This window comes from Peromyscus californicus, unplaced genomic scaffold (genome assembly GCF_007827085.1).
Source record: "Peromyscus californicus insignis strain IS unplaced genomic scaffold, ASM782708v3 Scaffold_14__1_contigs__length_90479793_seg_2, whole genome shotgun sequence".
NCBI lineage: Eukaryota > Metazoa > Chordata > Mammalia > Rodentia > Cricetidae > Peromyscus > Peromyscus californicus.
Genome location: NW_026294436.1, coordinates 38,118,915 through 38,137,808, shown reverse-complemented (window position 1 = coordinate 38,137,808; position 18,894 = coordinate 38,118,915). Strand labels below are relative to the sequence as shown.

The 18,894-nt window shown below is 43.0% G+C and overlaps 2 protein-coding genes across 3 annotated transcripts in view; one reads left to right on the top strand and one right to left on the bottom strand.

Annotated features, from left to right (window-relative positions):
• Positions 1-301: 301 nt before the first annotated feature.
• Arpc5 (actin related protein 2/3 complex subunit 5) lies at positions 302-9,712 on the bottom strand. Its single transcript, XM_052737189.1, has 4 exons — positions 9,373-9,712; positions 7,330-7,402; positions 4,428-4,604; positions 302-1,617 (listed from the first exon to the last, which is right to left on the bottom strand). The coding sequence occupies exons 1-4, from the start codon at positions 9,513-9,515 to the stop codon at positions 1,555-1,557; spliced, it is 456 nt and encodes a 151-aa protein (XP_052593149.1). The 5' UTR covers positions 9,516-9,712; the 3' UTR covers positions 302-1,554.
• A 214-nt stretch (positions 9,713-9,926) lies between these two features.
• The window catches only part of Rgl1 (ral guanine nucleotide dissociation stimulator like 1), a 265,779-nt gene continuing 256,811 nt past the window's right edge, over positions 9,927-18,894 (top strand). For both annotated transcript variants that reach the window (XM_052737182.1, XM_052737180.1), the window contains exon 1: positions 9,927-10,375. The gene's annotated coding sequence lies outside the window, so the exon portion shown is untranslated. The remainder of the gene's footprint in view (positions 10,376-18,894) is intronic.

Here is an 18,894-nt window from a genome sequence, read left to right as displayed (position 1 = left end):
CAAAGAGCCATTTGTGTGCCACGTCCCGGTTGGCATTTATCTGCTTTGCTATTCACCAGGGGCAGTTACTATGACCTGGGCGGACACACTTGTGGAGCCCACTGTCTCCAGCTGGCACCCACCCTCATTCAATTCCTATGCTGTACTGCTTGTCCATTTTTACCATCTCCCCTTAGTAGAGCTAAAGGCTGACAGATTTTACTACAGCCACTTCTGTGAATATAAAACATGGACTTCTCCTTAACTAACTGGAGATTTATAAGTATTCAATTAAGAAAAAGAAATTATTCAACACTGACAGTTTATTTTCTGAAGTTTATCATAATTTTACAAAACAGAACAAAACAAAAAAGCAGGTATCAAAAACAGCAGTTTACAGAATTTCTGCACTAGTTCTCACCTCAGTCAGTGACTCTGGAACTGGCCTTACGCAAAGACTAACCAGGCGGATCCCTCTTGGCCATGTGCATTCACGTGATTGCTTTTGGAACTACTTCATAATAAGAATTTTTTACAAGCACCGGTCATTTTTTGAGAACCGATTTGGTTTGTCCAACAAAGTAAACACTTTTTTTTTTTAACTGTGTGGCATTTTTCTTTCTTAAAAAACACTGAGCTGAAACACAGAATATGTATTTGTTTGGATCAGAACCAAATTTTCTGAGATCCCCATTACCTGAAGAACACTGAAGACATCATCGGGCATATGAAATGTTACAGTGAATACTTGTGTAAATGTCTAAGGCAGCTACCTTATTTCTGAAAAAAGTAGTATTTCATTCAGAGGCTGCTAGAGTTTGAATTCCATCAGTTTCAATGTCCTTTTCTGACTTATTATCAGCCTTATTATCAGAAGGAAAATGTGATGTCTGTGCCAAAGAGGCACTTATATTTTGTAAATACATTTATACAGAGCAAGACTCCTTGCTCTGGACCCTGGGTCACCACAAAGAGATTGAGAGGCCATGATAATTGGATGCTAACAGGAAGTAGCACACTTACACTCACAGCATCATCTGTAGGTAAGCAGAATAAAGCTGGAAATTGGTAGTGGGGCTCGCTCACTACTTGCTCTGGAAACACATTTTGCTTAAGTACGGGAAGTGTGGTCCAGTTTTGCAATGTTAACAGCCGCCAGTCTCTCATTTTCAAAAACAAAGATCACTTCCTGACCAGCAATGAGTTAGGGAACTGGCCTCAGATTTGATCAGATCTCTCAGTATTGGTTAAAAATAAAGTAAAACCCTTACCCAGCCAAAAGAGTTAAAAATTGCACAATCAAACCCGAATATAAATTACAGAATGGTATACATATTACTACATGGTTATGAAAAGATCAAACACCCCCACTGAAACAGAATTTCCTCCACATTATTTCCATTTTCATTAAGGAAACTGATATGTAATTTTCTTCTTTATAGATATGAAAAAGGAAGCAAGAAGGCAAAGCTGAGAGAAACAGATGCCACCCACAGGGCAGCGGTGCCATTTGGTTGTTTTGGTCTTTGTACCAGCAACTCCCACTCCTGTGAACGATGTCCAGTTCCAGCTGGACTACACAGTTTTTCTTGCAGTCAAAACACGAACGATGGACCCTACTCCTCCAGCAGCAAGCGCCTACAACAAACCAAATACACCGAAAGGGTCATAAAGAGTCAAGTCTCAGATTAGGCAAGGTACTGAAATCGTTCATTTCTTGGTACTTCCTGAGCATGTATCTACTGTGCCCCAGGCAGTGCTCAGCATGAGACTAGTACGAGTCTGATTATTAGGACTAAGGCATAATAAAAACAAAGAACAAGGAAGGGTTCTTACCCTTGTGAACTTACTTCCAAATACACACCAGTCACTATTCTAGTACACTGTGTCTAAATACTGTTTCAAGATGTCTGCAGCACAATGTTCCTGACTAAAACAGCTGTTCAAATATAAACAGAGGACATTCTCCATCTGCCGTCCTTATTGTGGCTAGGAAGAGCCTTACAGCGGGACAAGTCATCCAACTTCCTCCTAGTTTGCAGATTTCCCCTAAGGTAAGAAGGTATTACTTAAGAGCTGATGATCTCTAACTCTGAACCTTTGAACTTCAGTAACTGAGAGATTAAATATTAGCAACTGGAAATTCTGGTTTACTTATATTGAAAAAGATTTTGAGTACCATTGTGTATTGTGGGGATATAAAAGTGAGCAAACATCCTTTGGTCTACTATGAGACAGTTATACAAATGTAACAACATTTTGGTATCATGTATGAAGTGCTGTGAGTTATCTTAGGGTGCTACAAGAACAGAGAAAGGGCAGGTCCCTAGCCTGACAGCAAGAGATGCTAGAGAAGCGGACACACTGACACCAGAAAACAGTGTGGAGGTGTGGGGTCGGGGGTATTCAGGGACAAGACTGGTCCGACTGAGCCTAAGGGAGAGTGGTGTGGGCCACCAATGACTGGCAGGGGTACCTCCGGATTTTACAGACAACACTCCAGTGCTTGGGCAGAGAAGAGATTGGCGCAAGGTAGACCTGGTGGCAAGTCAGTCAGGATGCTACAGCAGTTGCCTTGAGGATAGAGACCTGCTGGCACAGACGGACTTGAGGGGCACTTAGTCAACTCTGGAGAGGAGACTGGGAAGAAACAGACTTAACACGTGGACCACGTTCCTCACCTACAAGGAATTTGCCTGCTAGTGTTATTTTTGAAGATTACATGAGTGAATATGCTTATAAACTTCTCAGAAGAATGTTTGGACTATCACAGTCCCAATCAATGTCACTGGGATCCTGAGGCTACACTGGACCTATGTCAGTCGGGCTTTAGCGGCGGTTCTTCACCTGCAAACTGAAGACAGAAAGATGTGCACACCTCAGAGCCAGTGAGAAATAAAGGGAATGTAAACAAGTGCACAGTCTATCAAAGTGTCCCTAGTAAGAAGACCATACACGACTGCACGGATTCTCTTCAGTGAAGGGGCACTGTAATTACACGGGCACTCTACTGGAATACTGTGAGGTGTTGTTCATACACATTAGCTCTTCTGTAATGTACTCACGGTAAAGTGACCTAACTGAGGCTCAACAAGTCTACTTTCAGTTTTCTCTTATATGTGGCTTTTCACTCAGACTCAAGAGAACGGTTTAAAAAGAATGGACTTTGGGGGGCTGAGGAGATAGCTCAGAATGTTAAACGTGCTTCTCTGCAAGCCTGGCATGCTGACCATGCTGAATAGGATCTCCAGTCGTGGTTAGCATCTGGAATCCCAGCATGCCTATGGGAGATGTGGCCAGAAGCTCTTGAGCCAGCTAACCTTGAAGCATAGAGCACAGGAGAAGAAACAAGAGGAACCCTGCCCCAGATAAGGTGGAAGGAGAGGATCCCCGAGTTTTGAGAACTCTAAGAATGGTAAGAGAATACACAGCCCTTTACCTGTTTTTTTTTTAAATGCTATTGCTTATATTTTTACCAGTTTAAGAATGAAAGATACCTAAAGTACACTTGCTCTCTGTGTGTGGGTACAGTGTGTGTGTGTGTGTGTGTGTGTGTGTGTGTGTGTGTGTGTGTGTGTGTGTGTAGGTAGTCATTCCTTCTTTCCACCATGTGGGTCCCAGGGAGTGAATGGGGTTGACAGGCTTGGTGACAGGAGACTTTACCCACCTAGTCACCTGGCTCACCTAGCTACTAACTTCTTACACAGAACTAACAATAATTTCTTTTCCTCTCCCTCTCTGAGACACAGCCTCTCAATAGAGTGTAGAATTCACTATATAGACCAGGCTGGCCTGGAATGCCTCTCTCTGGAGTGCAGGATTACAGGCATTCACTACCATGCACGGCCAGTAACAATTTCTGAAAACAAAACAAAACAGAGTTACAGTGCTGGTGAGCAAACCTTGGGACATTAGGCAAGCACTCTACCTTTCTCCACAGTCCTTGGCAACCTCTAGTAATTTTCTATTCCTTTGAGCTTGCCTATTTCAGATTAGTTCATATAAGTAGAAATACCAAATATTTGCATCTGGTTTCACTTAGTACAACATCTTCTGGGTTCATCTACATTGTAACATGTATAAAAACTCCATTTCTTTTCATGGATAAGTAACATTCAACAGTTTGTATGTATCACACATTAATGCTTTCATTTTGGGTTATTTCTATCTTTTGATTGGTGTGAAAGAACTCTTGATTTCCATGATTTTCTTCTGAAAATTTTCTTGGCATTCATACTTCAAGCACACAATCACTTATGTACTAACATATGCAAATAAGTATGCAGTGCAAATCGAAATCTCTTAAGACCAAGGCTGGTAAGCAAATGTGAACTTTTCATTTTCATGCATTTTATTTGTAATAATAGAGATAGACAATCAAGTCTCGTTTTCCAGGTGCTAAGAGGTATCGTTCTCTATGATCTACGGATTTGTCATCTGTGACTCACCTTCTCATGCCACTGCAGTAACACGGCACTGCTGTTGTCGGACGGGCTCTCAAAGCCTTTATAAATATACTTCATTAGGAGGTCCACACCATTCTTGTCCAGAGACTGAACGGCCTTTTCAATATCGTTAGCTTTAAAAGAGATGAGCACTTTCAAGACAATGCTGCCCGCCCGGTCCTGAGGGTGAATACACAACAAGCGATTCAGACACGTGTATGCTGGGAACAGCATTTTAGAAAGCCACACTGGAGTGCAATGTAAAGGGTGACACGGAGGATGGGAAAGAAAACTCCTTGGGAATGCGGCCAGTGTTTCGAGAGACGAAAGAACAAGAGCTGTTAGCGTGGGTTTCGGAGTGCTCAGTGTTCAGAGCCCTGATGCAGCAGAGCTGAGTGGTGGGAGAAGCTGCTGAGGAGGTGAGAGAACACGGCATGGGAGGACAGATCATGGGAGGGCCTCCAGGCCATGCTGTAACGGCTCTGGCTTTCCTCTGAGACAAGACAGTGGAGAGTGTGGAGAGCAGAGACACGATCTGACTCTCATCTGAAGACTATTTTGGCATCTCTGCTGAGAACAGCATCGATGGCAGAGGAAGACAGAAGCAGGATGCTCGTGAGGTGCAGTTCTAAGCACACGGGGTGGCTCTGGTTGCCATGACAGCAGAGGTGCTCAGAAGGAGACCATTTTGTTTGTTGTTTTTGAGACAGGGTCTTACTGTGTGGCCCTGGCTGTCCCGGAACTCACTATACAGACCAGGCTGGCCTTGAACTCAGATATCTGCCTGCCTCTGCCTCCCAAGTGCTGGGATTAAGGGCTCTGGAACACAGTCTTGATAGAACCAGAGGTAGAACTGGGGATTTACTAACAGACTGATGGGAAAATTTAATAATTTATTATAACATTTAAATTTTACTTCTTGGTTTTAAAAAACTACTAACCAAAGAAAGAAACTGATTCATACAATTCTATCTTGTACTATCTTTCAAAAGTGGTATTTTCTTAAAATCTCCTGTTTAAAACCATTAAAAAACTTTTTTAAGTTTCCTAGTTACAGACATGAGGTCCATCTATGCTCATCTCTAAACTTTCCCTCTGGTAAAGCCTGCTCTAGAAACAAAGTTATCTCCTTATGCATCGTCTAAGCAGGGGGAACACGTCATGGACCCTTTCAATTCATTTCTCCTTCTGTTCAGCACAGAGTGGTAGCATCAGCATTCCAATGGGCAGGATTTTACAGACTATTTCTACCACCAATATTATCTTCAGTTTAAAGATGGCAATTTCTCTATTTAGAAAATATCTTAGTATCTAGAGCTATAACCTCCCACCCACAAGCTGTCATTAAAAAAAAAAGACACATAAGGGGTAAAACAAATTTTAATGATGTTCCTAAAACCTTTTAAAAAGCAAAGAAAAATTTCCCCTATACAAAGTTTTGTTGCCTTGATAATTAGTACACATTTACCCCTAACCACTATTCAATTAAAGTTCTTGAGTCCCCGAGGGGTAGACCTACGGACCACAGGGCTTTGGTTAGCCTGCATTTTAAACAATCAACAGCTAAGTAGTTCTGCAAGAATCAGTAGAGGATTGATGCAGGGGTGTAAACTGCAAAACTCTTCTAAGGGATCTGGCGATACTTTGTGTAGCAAAAGCCTTAAAAATGTGATTTTCATCTAGCATTTATCTCCTGGGAATTTTACTGACAGAAAAAAATTAAGATGTAGGGGTTGGGGATTTAGCTCAGTGGTAGAGCGCTTGCCTAGTAAGCACAAGGCCCTGGGTTTGGTCCTCAGCTCTGGGGGGCGGGGGAAGATTTACCTAAGACTATTCATTTTAGCAGGAAAAACTAGGCAATCTAATATACAATAAAAGGGATTGGGTGTATATAAAATGTTGCATAATGGTGTACTGCAGTTAAAATGCTTTAGAAATAGTCTTATTGCTAAGGAAAAAAGTTCATGTACATAGCTACACAGCTGAATTGCAAGATTCTTTTTTTTTTTTTTTTTTTTTTTGGTTTTTCGAGACAGGGTTTCTCTGTGTAGTTTTGCGCCCTTTCTGGAACTCACTTTGTAGACCAGGCTGGCCTCGAACTCACAGAGATCCGCCTGGCTCTGCCTCCCGAGTGCTGGGATTAAAGGCGTGCGCCACCACCGCCCGGCAAGATTCTTTTTTTTTTAATACAAACTCTTGCCGGGCGGTGGTGGCGCACGCCTTTAATCCCAGCACTCGGGAGGCAGAGGCAGGCGGATCTCTGTGAGTCTGAGGCCAGCCTGGGCTACCAAGTGAGTTCCAGGAAAGGCGCAAAGCTACACAGAGAAACCCTGTCTTGAAAAACCAAAAAAAAAAAAAAAGAAAAAAAGAATACAAACTCTTGTAGAAACTCTTAAGTATGCTGCTATACCAAAGATAGTAACCGACCAAGGAAGTAGCATGGTGATCATCTTTTTATGCTCTCATGCCTTTGTTTTCTATAATATTTAATATCAACATATTTAATTAATCTATATATTTAATACTGACATAATGAACACAATATCTAATATTAACGTAACTAACATAATCAACAGAACCGATGTCTCCATCCTTTAAACTGACCGTGTTCCATACAGCATTATCCTTACTCTACATTTCAATGCTATTTTTCATAAGATCTCTTTACTTATCAAGAGTCTCCTTTTAAACTGGATGTGGTGGCATATGCCTTTAATCCCAGTGGAGGCAGGAGATCTCTGTGAGTTCCAGGCTAGCCAGGTTCTATACCGAGACCCAATCTCCCAAAACAAAACAAAAGGAACAAAACAAACCAAGGTGATTTCACGTTGTCAACTCTTGTGTCGAGGACTTCAACACAAACAGTGGGACACCACCGAGACTAATGCTGTGGCCTGCGACTCACCTTAACCGCCTGACTCTTTGTGTTGATGGGGGGGTTTTTCAGAGCCGCCTGGAGTGCAGCTGTCATGTTTCCTGTGATGACAGTTAAGGGGATAACAGCAAAGGACAGTCCCTGCTTTACAGGACTATTGGTTCTTATGACTTGACTTTCTAAACAGTAACAAAAATTACTGCATTCGTTTATTTCCAATATGTCAACCAAAGGGTAAAACCAAAAGAATATAGGAATTTTTTTTTTGTAAAGTAAAGATTGTTTTGACCTTGGTTCTATCAAAGAGATTACACTTTCCAGTGAGATACACACAATTGTCTAGATAGGTTTTCAAGAAACCTTAAATTATGCATCAGAATTATTAGGTCACCAACCGAAGCAGCCTATCAACCAACGAAGTACACCGTCTTGTTTGTGTGTGATTCTTATTGGAAAACAACCCTAAACTTTATACTGAACCTACACTGTATATTAACTGAAATGCTGGCTGATTACTCTGGCAATCAGAACAGAACAGGCAATAGCTTAATATTGATGAGCAGGGCTACGGAAGCTGTAATAATCCGCACGACCTGTAGGTGGCAGCTTACTTTTTCTCCCTCCAGGTTATCGGAACTGGCCTGGACCATCCATACCTACTCAATCAGTCTCTGAAAGCCCCAGTGAGTTAGCAAGCATGGGAAACGGAAGGCCAATCAGATTGTCAGAACAGACAGTCATTTCCCTAAAAGGAAAACTAGAGCCACTTGTTCCCCCATCTGTAGTACCCCACCAGGGCTGTCTCGCCTAGTTACAATGAGACAGTATCTTGATATTTTAAGATGGACTGATGAAAAAGTAGATTCAATTGATAATGGACACAGAAGTAGGAGCCACCAGAAATTATCTGGAATACATCATTAGTTTAATAAAATATCATATATCCATCAACATAAAGTTTTTTTTTCTAAGAATAATGCTCACCACTTCTATGGAAAAGGTCTAATAAAAATTATCTAGTCGGCGATAAACTACTGTCAAGGCTGCATGGTTTTCTAAAGAACACTTAAAAAAAAACCGCCCAAGTCCTTAAATAAATAATCCAATTAGTAGCAACTGATGTGAAAGTTGTGGTAATGAAAGTTAAACCTATATGGCGTATGTATGTTCAATGCTGTAGTTACTAAATGTTTTTGCTCACTTATTGATTTCATTATAACCTAGTAGGAAACTGATGAGGAAAGAGCTGTAGGAACAGACAATGAATGCGATTTTTTTCTAAAGCTACAATATGGGTTTTTGCAACATTTCTATTTTTCTAAGAGATCGATGCAAATTATTTTCACGGTTATGAATATTCAGATATGCAAACCAAGGAACCAGGAACTGACAGCCACATTTTAAGTAGAAAGGAAACAATTTCAGAATAACGATTTTGATTTATGGAACTGACTCACCCCCTGTTTTATATGTCACTGGGGTTCATCTTAAACATTTCCAGGGATTCTCCACATGCATCCCCTATCCTTTTTCTATTGGCTTTTCCTTAGCAGGTAAAAGGCTCCAGGCTTTACCTGGGAATTTTGGAGAAGCAAACTCCCTTCGCCCTGCTAATGAATTATGTGCAAGCGTGCCAAATCCTTTTCTCCAATAGCGATGATGATGAAGAAAAAGCCCATGGGCTGAATGCACCGAGGGCCTCAATTTGCGAACCGCTCCATCCCTCCTGGCTAGCCACAAACTATCTCACCGCTCTGCAAGCCACACACACTCGACAGGAAAGCAGACTGCAAGCGGGACGCCCGTGTCCCCACCAGGCAGGAATTTCTGGAGCTCCGGTGCCCAGTAGGGCGCCGGCCGGTCCCCCCCGCGAGGGCGCGGCCGCTGGGGCGGCGCACCTGAGGAATCCGGGCGCCCGCAAGTTGGCGAGCGCGGCCGCGGGCGGGGTGCAGGCGGCGGCCTGCCGGCCCCGGGAGCTCCGGTCCCCCTCCATCCCCACCTCGAGCCAGGCGCAGCCGGCCGCGGGCCACGCGCGTCCCCACGGGCCCCCGGCCGCCGCGACAGCAAGGATATTGCCGCAGGCATGAGTCCACCTCGCCCTCGTCGGGCCCGGCCTGGCCATCGCCGCCGTCCTCCTCGTCCACGAACTTGTTCTCATCATATTCGTCCACGTCCACCTTCCGGAAGCGGGCCGACGACACCGTGTTCTTCGACATCCCGGATGGATCGCGACGCGGACGCTGGCCTCCCCTCCGCGGTGCCTCTCGCTGCCTTTCCGCGAGCCCAGCCCGGCGCGACTCACTTCCCTCTTCCGCTCTGGGGCGTCGCCGGCAGCCGCGGCTCGCTCGCTTCTGGGCCTGCGCGCCAGCCCCGGCGCGGCTTCCTTCTCAGCGGCCAGCCATCCTTCAGCCCCCGCCCCGCCCCCGCCTTCCCCGGGGGAGCGCGCGCGCGGGACGCACGGCGCACGCGCGGGCCCGCTGCAAGGAAAGGGGCGGGGCCGGCGAAGGAGGCGGGGGCGGCGGGCGGACCGGAGAGCCGGCTGAGGCGGCGCGGGGACGCGATTGGCCGGCGGGGAGCCTCACGTGACACCCGGGAGGTTCCCATAGAAACGCTTTTCTGCGGTCCAGCCTTGCTGGGGGGGGGGTGGTCTCGGGTTGGGAGGCGATGGGCACCTGGGGCGCGTGGCCTGGCCTGCTGCCGCCGCCGCCGCCGCCGCCGCTGCCGCTGTCCGGGCCAGAGGCTTGTTGTTGGGCTCCGGTGTGAGGTCTGGGTGACTGGACTCGGGCGTCCGGTGGGATGGACTGGCTGCAGGACCCAGTCCCCTGCAGTCAGCAGGAGTATGAGGCGGAGTGATGCCCAGCTGGGCGCCCGGCACACAACTAGTGATCTGAGCCCTCCCTTCGGACCCAGCGGCCCCGGGGGGACTACTGCGTTCCAGAGCTGAGAGCCCCTTCCCGGGTTGGGGATCCCGCAGCCCTGTCGGCCGGAGGTCCCCAAGGACGGAGTCGGGAGGTCACTTCTTACCTGTCAGTGCTGTGTGACAGCGTCGCGGCCGGACCTGCAGAATCTGAACTCGGTATTCTCTCCAGTCCGGAGGGTGGGAAGAAAGATGCTTGGGCCGGAGCTGGGGACGGGGTGGCGAAAATGGGGCAAACTTGTAGCATTTTGTAGAATCAGTCATCACGTCTTAAAATAAGTAGTTATTTGGAGCAAGAATGCCAGAAGAGGGTGGGCGAGTGAGGCTTTTCGGGGCTGAGGGAAAACAATATGTGCAAGGATTAACAGAAACTGGACTTTCAAGGTTGATATTTATGGTGTAAGGTTCCTGGGAGCCCGTCAATTTGTTATATTCTACATCCCCGTTTGTGAGATCAGAGCTCTTATTGAGGAGGCAGAGGCACTAAGATTAAAGAAATAATAGCTGTGTTCTGTGTATTATGCTGTAGTACAGGTATTTACAGAATTAAATTAATTCAGACGCTTGGCTGTGCCCTGCTTGGATGCAGGTGTACCTGGTTTCACATATAACAGAAGGTTGGATACGATCCTGTTGAGTTACCCCATTCCTCGTTGGCTATGCTGTATTGAAAAGAGCAGTGGGCTTGGGATCAGGAAACCGTGGCTGAAGTCTCGACTTTCTTAATCTGTGTGATTGAGGCACGTTGCTTAAAATTTGGAACCTCGGTTTTCTTATTGCTAAAATGGGGCTAATGTGGACTTCACAAGTATGTTCCCAGGGTTCAATACGCGGAAATGCTTTAAAAAGACTCTAAAATTCTGCACATATGTGCAACGTATCATTGGCTTTGCCAAAGTGGCTTCATAAATTACCTGATGATATGTCATGTTTTATCTCACCAGTGAAAGAGACCCCAAGATTCTGAAGGGAAGAGTCTAGTTTTTCTTATGTGTCTGTTTTTCCTATGAAAAATAAGGTATCCAGAGATTAGGTATTGTCAGTACATGCTTGATGAGTTAGTAAGATATAAAAGGCAATGCAATTTGAGAGTCACACCGAGAACAGGGAATCAGTCAGAAGAAAGAGAAAGATCTGAGGATCAAACATTTGTTGAATATAGACATACACACATGTACATTTATGTGTATGTGTTCATGTAGAGAGAGCACTGTAAGTGAAACCCATTCTTTTTCCTTGTGAGGAAGCAATGTGGCATCCCCATCTAAGTATATCATTTGGTCGATAGGAGTGACATTTCCTTGATTAACATTCACATTGTGAGCTCGTAAAAACTCTTCGTGTCTTAAGACAGCAAAGGAAAAATTTCTACCTGCCAGAAATACTTGTTTTTAAAGTCAGATGCTGAAGTATAAGATCATTATCATGATGATGGCATTATGTAACTTAGAATAAAGATTTGTTTAAATATTTTTTTTCTGTTCCAATCTTGTGTAACTTCCATAAACGCTACACAGCATACTCTTTTGGATGTTAAAGCTGACTGTACTTTTTGTTCTTTTCAATCGAGATTTTCTTTGAAGAGAAAATTAAACACTAGATGCACTGTTGAGAGCAAATGGAAACAAGGATTTAAGAGCTAACACAGCCCTGAGCTCAAGTCTGATTTTTTTCCTATTGTCTTACTTGAATAATTTTTTGTTCTCTTATTTTAGAACTGGGGAGGAATCCTGGGGTAGGAATCAACTTAATGGAACAGTGAGAACTAAAAAAAAAAAAAAAATCAGTTGTTCAAGGATGTAATTATCTTGATTGCTGATTTTCGGTCTGTGTGTGGATTGTGTTAACTGCAACAGTGTTTTGTTGTTGATGTTTGTTTGTTTTGTTTTCTGTTTTATTTTTTAAAGTAGTGCCTCATAGTGAACAAAGTGCCTAGGATGTAGTGGGTAGTAATGATCTCACAAATTAATTCCAAAGTAACAGTTAAAAATTAGTATTTTAATGGATACTTTAATTACTTCCTTACCTCTCATTGGCCAACATTTAAATCTTTACAAGATTTAAAGGAAATGTTTGTCTCTGAAGAAACCTGTTCTTAATTTATCTTCTAATTAGAAAATGTACAGTTCTTGTAAATGCTAAATTCTTACTGTTACCTATGATATGTAGTCATCTTAGGTGATTTTATTCTCTTTGGGTTTTTGAAATGCTTTCCTCTCATATAAAGGATTTGCTGGGTTTAAGATGTATTTATTATGCAAATAATTAGCTTGTCCTCAACATTAAACGAGACTGAGTTTTAATTTCCTGAGATTAACTGCTGCGTCTGTAGCTCCTTATTTCTGTGATGTTGCAAAGAGCCGAGGATCAGGGCCAGTGAGCTGGTGCAGCTGGTGAAGACCCTTGCTGTGACAAGCTGAGTTCGATCACTGCGACCCACACGGTGGCAGGAGAGGACCAACTAGAAAATGCACGTGTGCACTGTGGCTTGTATAGGTGTAAGTGTGTATGTGTGCGTGTCTCCCCCACTCCCATGTATGTTAGGAAGAAAAGGCCAAGGACCTAATGAGGTGGTCTTATGAGGCCACTTTTAGATGTCTTAAGCCAAGTACTCTACCTTCTCTGTGCTCTTTTCTCACAAACTCTTGCCACTAAATATTAAAAAAACAAAACAAAACAAAACAAAAAAACAGTTCATTGAGCCCTGGAGCACAGAGCTATTGCTTTTCATTATCTGAAGCGAAAAATGACCGTTAAAGGTAAGGATATGGATCAGTGATGGAGTGCTTACACTTACTTGGTATACATGATACTTTAGGACTAGTACTCAAAACAAAAGTTGGACTTTGTTAATCAAACCTGTCAAGCTTGTACTATAATATAAAGTCAATGAATTTCAGTTCTGGTAATGATAAGTTAATACCGTTGTTCTCAACATAACTACTACAGTATAAAATTTTAGTGTGTTTTTCGTATGTTATGCTGTAGTTTTTTTTGTTTTTTTGTTTTTTTGTTTTTGTAGACCAGGCTGGCCTCAAACTCACAAAGATCCGCCTGCCTCTGTCTCCCAAGTGCTGGGATTAAAGGCGTGCACCACCACCTCTGGACTACTGTGCTGTAGTTTAATGCTCCTACTAATACACAAATCAACTTATATTGAAACCATACCCCTCAAAATTCTAAATGTTTTCTTTGTGATTAGTTCTAGTTTTACATGCTTTTATGATTATACAGTGAAGTACAGCAGAAAGTTTAGTGATTTGATTGTGGAACCTTTATATATTCGTACATAAAAGATTTTAACTATCAATCTGTACTCTTAGGTATGTATGTATACATGAATATATGGATGCTTGCATATGTGTGTACATGTGGGAAGTCAGAGGTCAATGTTGGCTGGCTTCCTCTATTCCTCTCCACTTTATTTTTGAGACAGGGTCTTTTATTAAGCCTGAAGCTCACCAATTCCACAAGACTGTCTAGACAGTAGGTCACAGGGATTCTCCTGTCGTTGCCTCCCTGGTGCTGGGATTACAGGCCCAGCTTTTATGTGGGTTCTGGGGATCCAAATCCAGGTCCTCGTGTTCGGGCAGCAAGCACTTTATCAACTGAACCATCTTCTCAGAAAGACTCTTCCAGAGAAGCAGCTTAGTGTCAAAAGGATAAACCTTGCTTTTTAAGCATTGTAGTGAATGAGATGTCAACTATTTGTGATGATATGTGGATTTTAAAATACGTTATTAGGGTTGGAGAGATGGTTGAGCAGTTAAGAGTATGTACTGTTTTTTGCAGAGGATCCAAATTTGGTTCCCAGCTCTCACATCAGGCATCTCACGCCCCATCAGCTCCAGAATATTTGACATCTTCTAGAATCTGTGGACATCTTTAGTCACATGTGTTCATAATCTCATCCTATATATGTATATATGATCTAGTGTGGTCTCTGACTGAGATGGCATAGAGGTCAGCGGGCTATACAGTACATGTGACATCCCCCTAAGGAAGAGTTCCATTAACTGGGACAAGAGTCTGGGACAAGCATTCTGGGGGATTTGGGTGAGGTCTGCTACCACAGAGAGCAAAAAGGTCTTCAGGTAATTAACAGTATCCACTCCCAACTTTCTGTGCAGGAAAACAGGTATTTTATCTCCTCCATTGAGGAGAGGGCCTGTGTGTTTAACATTCCTGGTTTCCCTAGTGACCTGTGGACGAAAGACTTTTGTCCCCCAACATTCTTACTATTAACTAGGTAAATAAAGTATTAAAAGCCAACTCTTTTCTCCTTTAATCTGATTATCAAAAATACTAACATTTTTGTTATACGTAATAAATTCCAGGCTGGGGAGAGAGCTCAGTCCGTAAAGTGCTTGCCTTGCAAGCAAGAGGAACTGAGTTTAGTTCTCAGAACCCATGTAAAGATCTGGACATAACAGAGTGCTTGTAAACCACCCCCCCCCCCCCCCCCCCCCCCCCCCCCCCCCGTGCTAGGGAGACGGAGACGGGCAGATTGCTGGGCTTATGAGTCAGCCAGCTTAGCCAGATCCATGAGCACAGGCCAGTGAGAGGGCCTGTCCCCCTCATCCCACAGTGGAGGCAGGGCTGGAGAGATGGCTCAGAAGTCGAGTGCTTATCTCTTTTGTAGAGGACCTGAGTTTGGGTCTAAGTGGGGTAGCTCAGAACTACCTGTAACTCCAGCTCCAGGAGATCCGAGACCTTTGACCTCTCATACAGTCACACACATGTGCCCTCACACACACACACACACACACACACACACACACACACACACACACACTTAAAGTCTTTTAACAAGCAGAACTTAAAAATTCAGAACAATATATGTGGACAGCGATTGGGGAAGGACACCTGAGACTGACCTCTGGCTCCACCTGCATTGTACACAGGTGAGTGAGCAGTGGCCCTCCATGTGTACCTGCACACACAGGCACATATATACACACCAGCACACCTACATACATGTGCACCTCCCTCCCACACACACACTCACAGTTTGCCATCATAACTCTTGAAATGCACAGGTATTTGGTGTTAAGCACATTCACACTGTTGTACAATCTTAACCACCATCCATCATTTTACAGAACTGAGCCTCTAGACCCATTAAACAATAACTTCCCACTTTCTCCTGCTTCCAGCACCTGACAAATATCAAATTCCTAGGAACTGGAGTTACAGATGGTTGTGAGCCTCCACTTGGGTGCTGGGAATTGAATTTGGGTTCTCTGTAAGAACAGCCAGTGCTCTTAATAACTGGGCCATCTCTCTGGCCTCAAGGTTCCATTTTATGCAACAAATATCACATTTTGTTTACCCACTCATGTGTCAAGGGACACTTGGTTTATTTTCTTATAGCTTTGGGGTAATATGTTATTGTAAATGTGGGTTCATAAATGCCTCAAGTCTTTACTTTCAGTTCTTAGAGGTATATAAGAAGTGAGTTTATATGGTAGTTTTCCTTTGCTTTATTTTTTCCTTTTTTTAAACAAAACAAGTGCTTTTAATTTTAACAAATTTTAAATAAAACGAGTCCACATTCCAGTTCCTTGGATCCCCTATTTGGTACACTACAGAATCAGACAGTTCTGGGATCTATATTTGGTATGTGGTGATGGTTGGAGGGGAGTGGGGGGAGTTGAAAGCCAAAGTTTGGCATCTAGAACCACCTGAGATTTCCCAACCTAGATTGTGCAGGGCACTTGGCTTCCTGAGTCTAGAAGATGGCTCTTGGCAGTATAGTTTGAGCAGAATTGCTGAGAAGTCACAAGGAGGTACTGATGGCCACTGGGTTTCCCAGATGTCACATACCATTAGGGAAATGCTGAAGAATAGAACATGGGCTCTGCAGTCAGACATGGATTTGACTATCAGCTTGGTCACCAGGATTTTATGCTCAGGCCATTACAAGTTCTCTGTGGTACTGTCTTTTCGGGTATTATAGTAACACATACTTCATAGGATTATTGGAGGGATTGAATGAGTTAATATATAAGTGCTTAAAATACCTGGCATACGACTCACAGTAGATGTTGGATAGTAATAGTATTAATCAGTGTGAGTTACCATGTGACTTTCCTTAGAGCCTTGAAAATGAAATGAATAGGATTATATTCTATGAACTAAACTTTTTGCTAAACTATATTACTATGAGTCAAAAAAGATGCATAGCAGAGGTCTGGCAAGATAGCTTACTCGTTAAAGGCTGAGGCTCATATGTACACACAAGAAGTCAAGGTATGTAGCAGAAATGTAAAGAAATAGATTTACTCTCAGGTCAGGTTAGTAGGATTAGACTGTAACTGGATTAAATATATTGAATATCAAAAAAGCTGGGTGTGGTGCCTCATCCCTGTAATCCCACATTCAGGAGGCTGATGTGGGAAGATTGCCTTGAGCTGGAGGCCAACCTGGGTTCGAGCCACTGCTAGGACAGTGGGTCACAGAGTGAGGATTTGTCTCAAACAGCATCACCATCAACAGATGTCAATAGGAAATCGATATACTAGACACAGCAGGAGTCAGCTGTAGACTGTGTTGTCTCTCGCAGGCTGCATCTACCCAAACACTCAGAGGACAGAAGCTCCTGCACATACCTCATTAGTTCACCACAGATGACAGATGCCTATCTCCAAACAAGTGCAGAATCGGACAGCACAGACATTTAACTCATGCAGTCAGCTGCTTGACTCCTCATTCAAATCCAGCAAGTTTCTGATTATAATATGCACGAGAAGACTGTGTAAGCTGGGTGATTTCAATATTTGTGTGCATATCCAGATGTAAATCCCACTGGAAACCAATTTATTAGCTGTCTTTACATGTTAGTCTTGGGAGCGTTGTAAATCTTTCAGGCCCTGATCTAGATCCATTCTTTTTGTATTGACTGCATAGGCAGTTGGCCCTACAAAGCTGAGAGTCGAACTCTGAACCAGATCGAAGGCAGCGTCCTTCCACTCACCTTTATTGGTTTCTTGGATTATACCCCCATGCCTTTTTTCAGATTTGTGTCACTGATTTAATATGTCGGCTTCTATTTTATTTATTTGGAATTTCCTATTGTGTGGTGAAAGTGATGTAATTTTTTTTTTCTTAGACAGAGTCTGTCTATATAGTCCTGGTTATCCTGGAACTCTCTATGTAGACCCCGCTGGCCTTGACTTCACAGAGCTCCACCTGCCTCTGCCTCTTGAGTCACCATGCCTGGCTAATGGTGATAATCTTAAACATCACCATTGTTATTTTGCTGAAGAGGGTCAGATCATCTAAACTTGTCTCTCTCTCTCCATCTCTGGGCCAGCTTACGTGACCAGGAACCCACTGTGTAGTGAGTGAGCAAGACATGGCACTGTGTGTAGAGCTCTCTCCTTGGAAAAGTTGCTTTGCTCTATGTTTTCTTGAAGAAGGTGGAGCTCAAAAGTTCCTTAAAAATGAGCTACTTCAGGAATCTAGCTCAGTTAGGAGAATGCTTGCCTAGCGTGCACAAGGCCCTGAGTTCAATACTGAGTACCCCATCAACTGGATCATGGTGGTGCATGTCTTAATCTCAGTGCTTGGGAGGTGGAGGTAGGACTCTCAGCTCCTGCACACTACCGTGCTCCCCACCATGATGATAACAGACTGAACCTCTGAAACTGTAAGGGAGGCACTTCAATCAAATGTTTTCTTTGTAAGAGTTGCTGTGGTCATGGTGTCTCTTCACAGCAATAAAAACTCTAACTAAGACACAGGCCTATCTAATTAGTAAGAAAATGTTGATCAAGGGCACTGTCTTATAGTTCTGTCAACATTTCCTCTTTTGTTATATACCATTGAAATCCAAATTCATTGGAAAGTCAAGTTCATAGATTGCAGACACTCTGTAACCTGATGGATGTTGCGGTCTACTGCACCACTTCGAAGATTAGTTTTATGGCAATGGTTTTAGCTTTTTCATTTGGCAGAAGAGGTGCTGGCGAATCAAATTCAGGGCCTTATCGTGTTCGACATGTATTATGGAGTAGGACCCTCAGCTCTGGCTTTATTCTCATAATAATCAGAAATGCCAAATTTGTTATGTTTGTGTCTTTTTACCCCCAAACATAGCATTCCAATTTGTGGACAAAAGATTTCATAATTTAATGATAAACTTCAACATATCTCTTTAAATAATAATTACTGTATACCCATGATAAAATTATATTCAATTACTTTGTTCAAATCTGCAGGCTAAAGACAGAAATTTTTCTTTAAAGATTTTATTCGTGTTTATTTTAATCACAATTTAAATTTCTATTGCTAAGGCAGTTTTTCTTTCTTATCTCCTTCTCCCTCTTCATGGAGTGTTATGGGATTTAATGTTACTATTAGCATATTACCTTATTAGGGTAGCATGACTTTATATAGAGATTTTATAGAGTCAGCTTGGACTCTATATACAAAAATGTAATAGGAATTTGCATTTGAACGAACTTTTTCTATAGTATGTATTTACATATTTCCAAGGGAGACATGAAGCCGCAAAAGTGGATTATAATAAGCAAAGTCAGTTAAGTGGCTCAGAGGGTTAATCAAGGAAAAATTCTTAAAAGAAGTATGTTTTGAAGAATTTAAGAGAATATGTATATATATATGCAAAGAAGAAGTCAGGAAAAGGAAAGAAATACACTTGTATTAATAGAAGA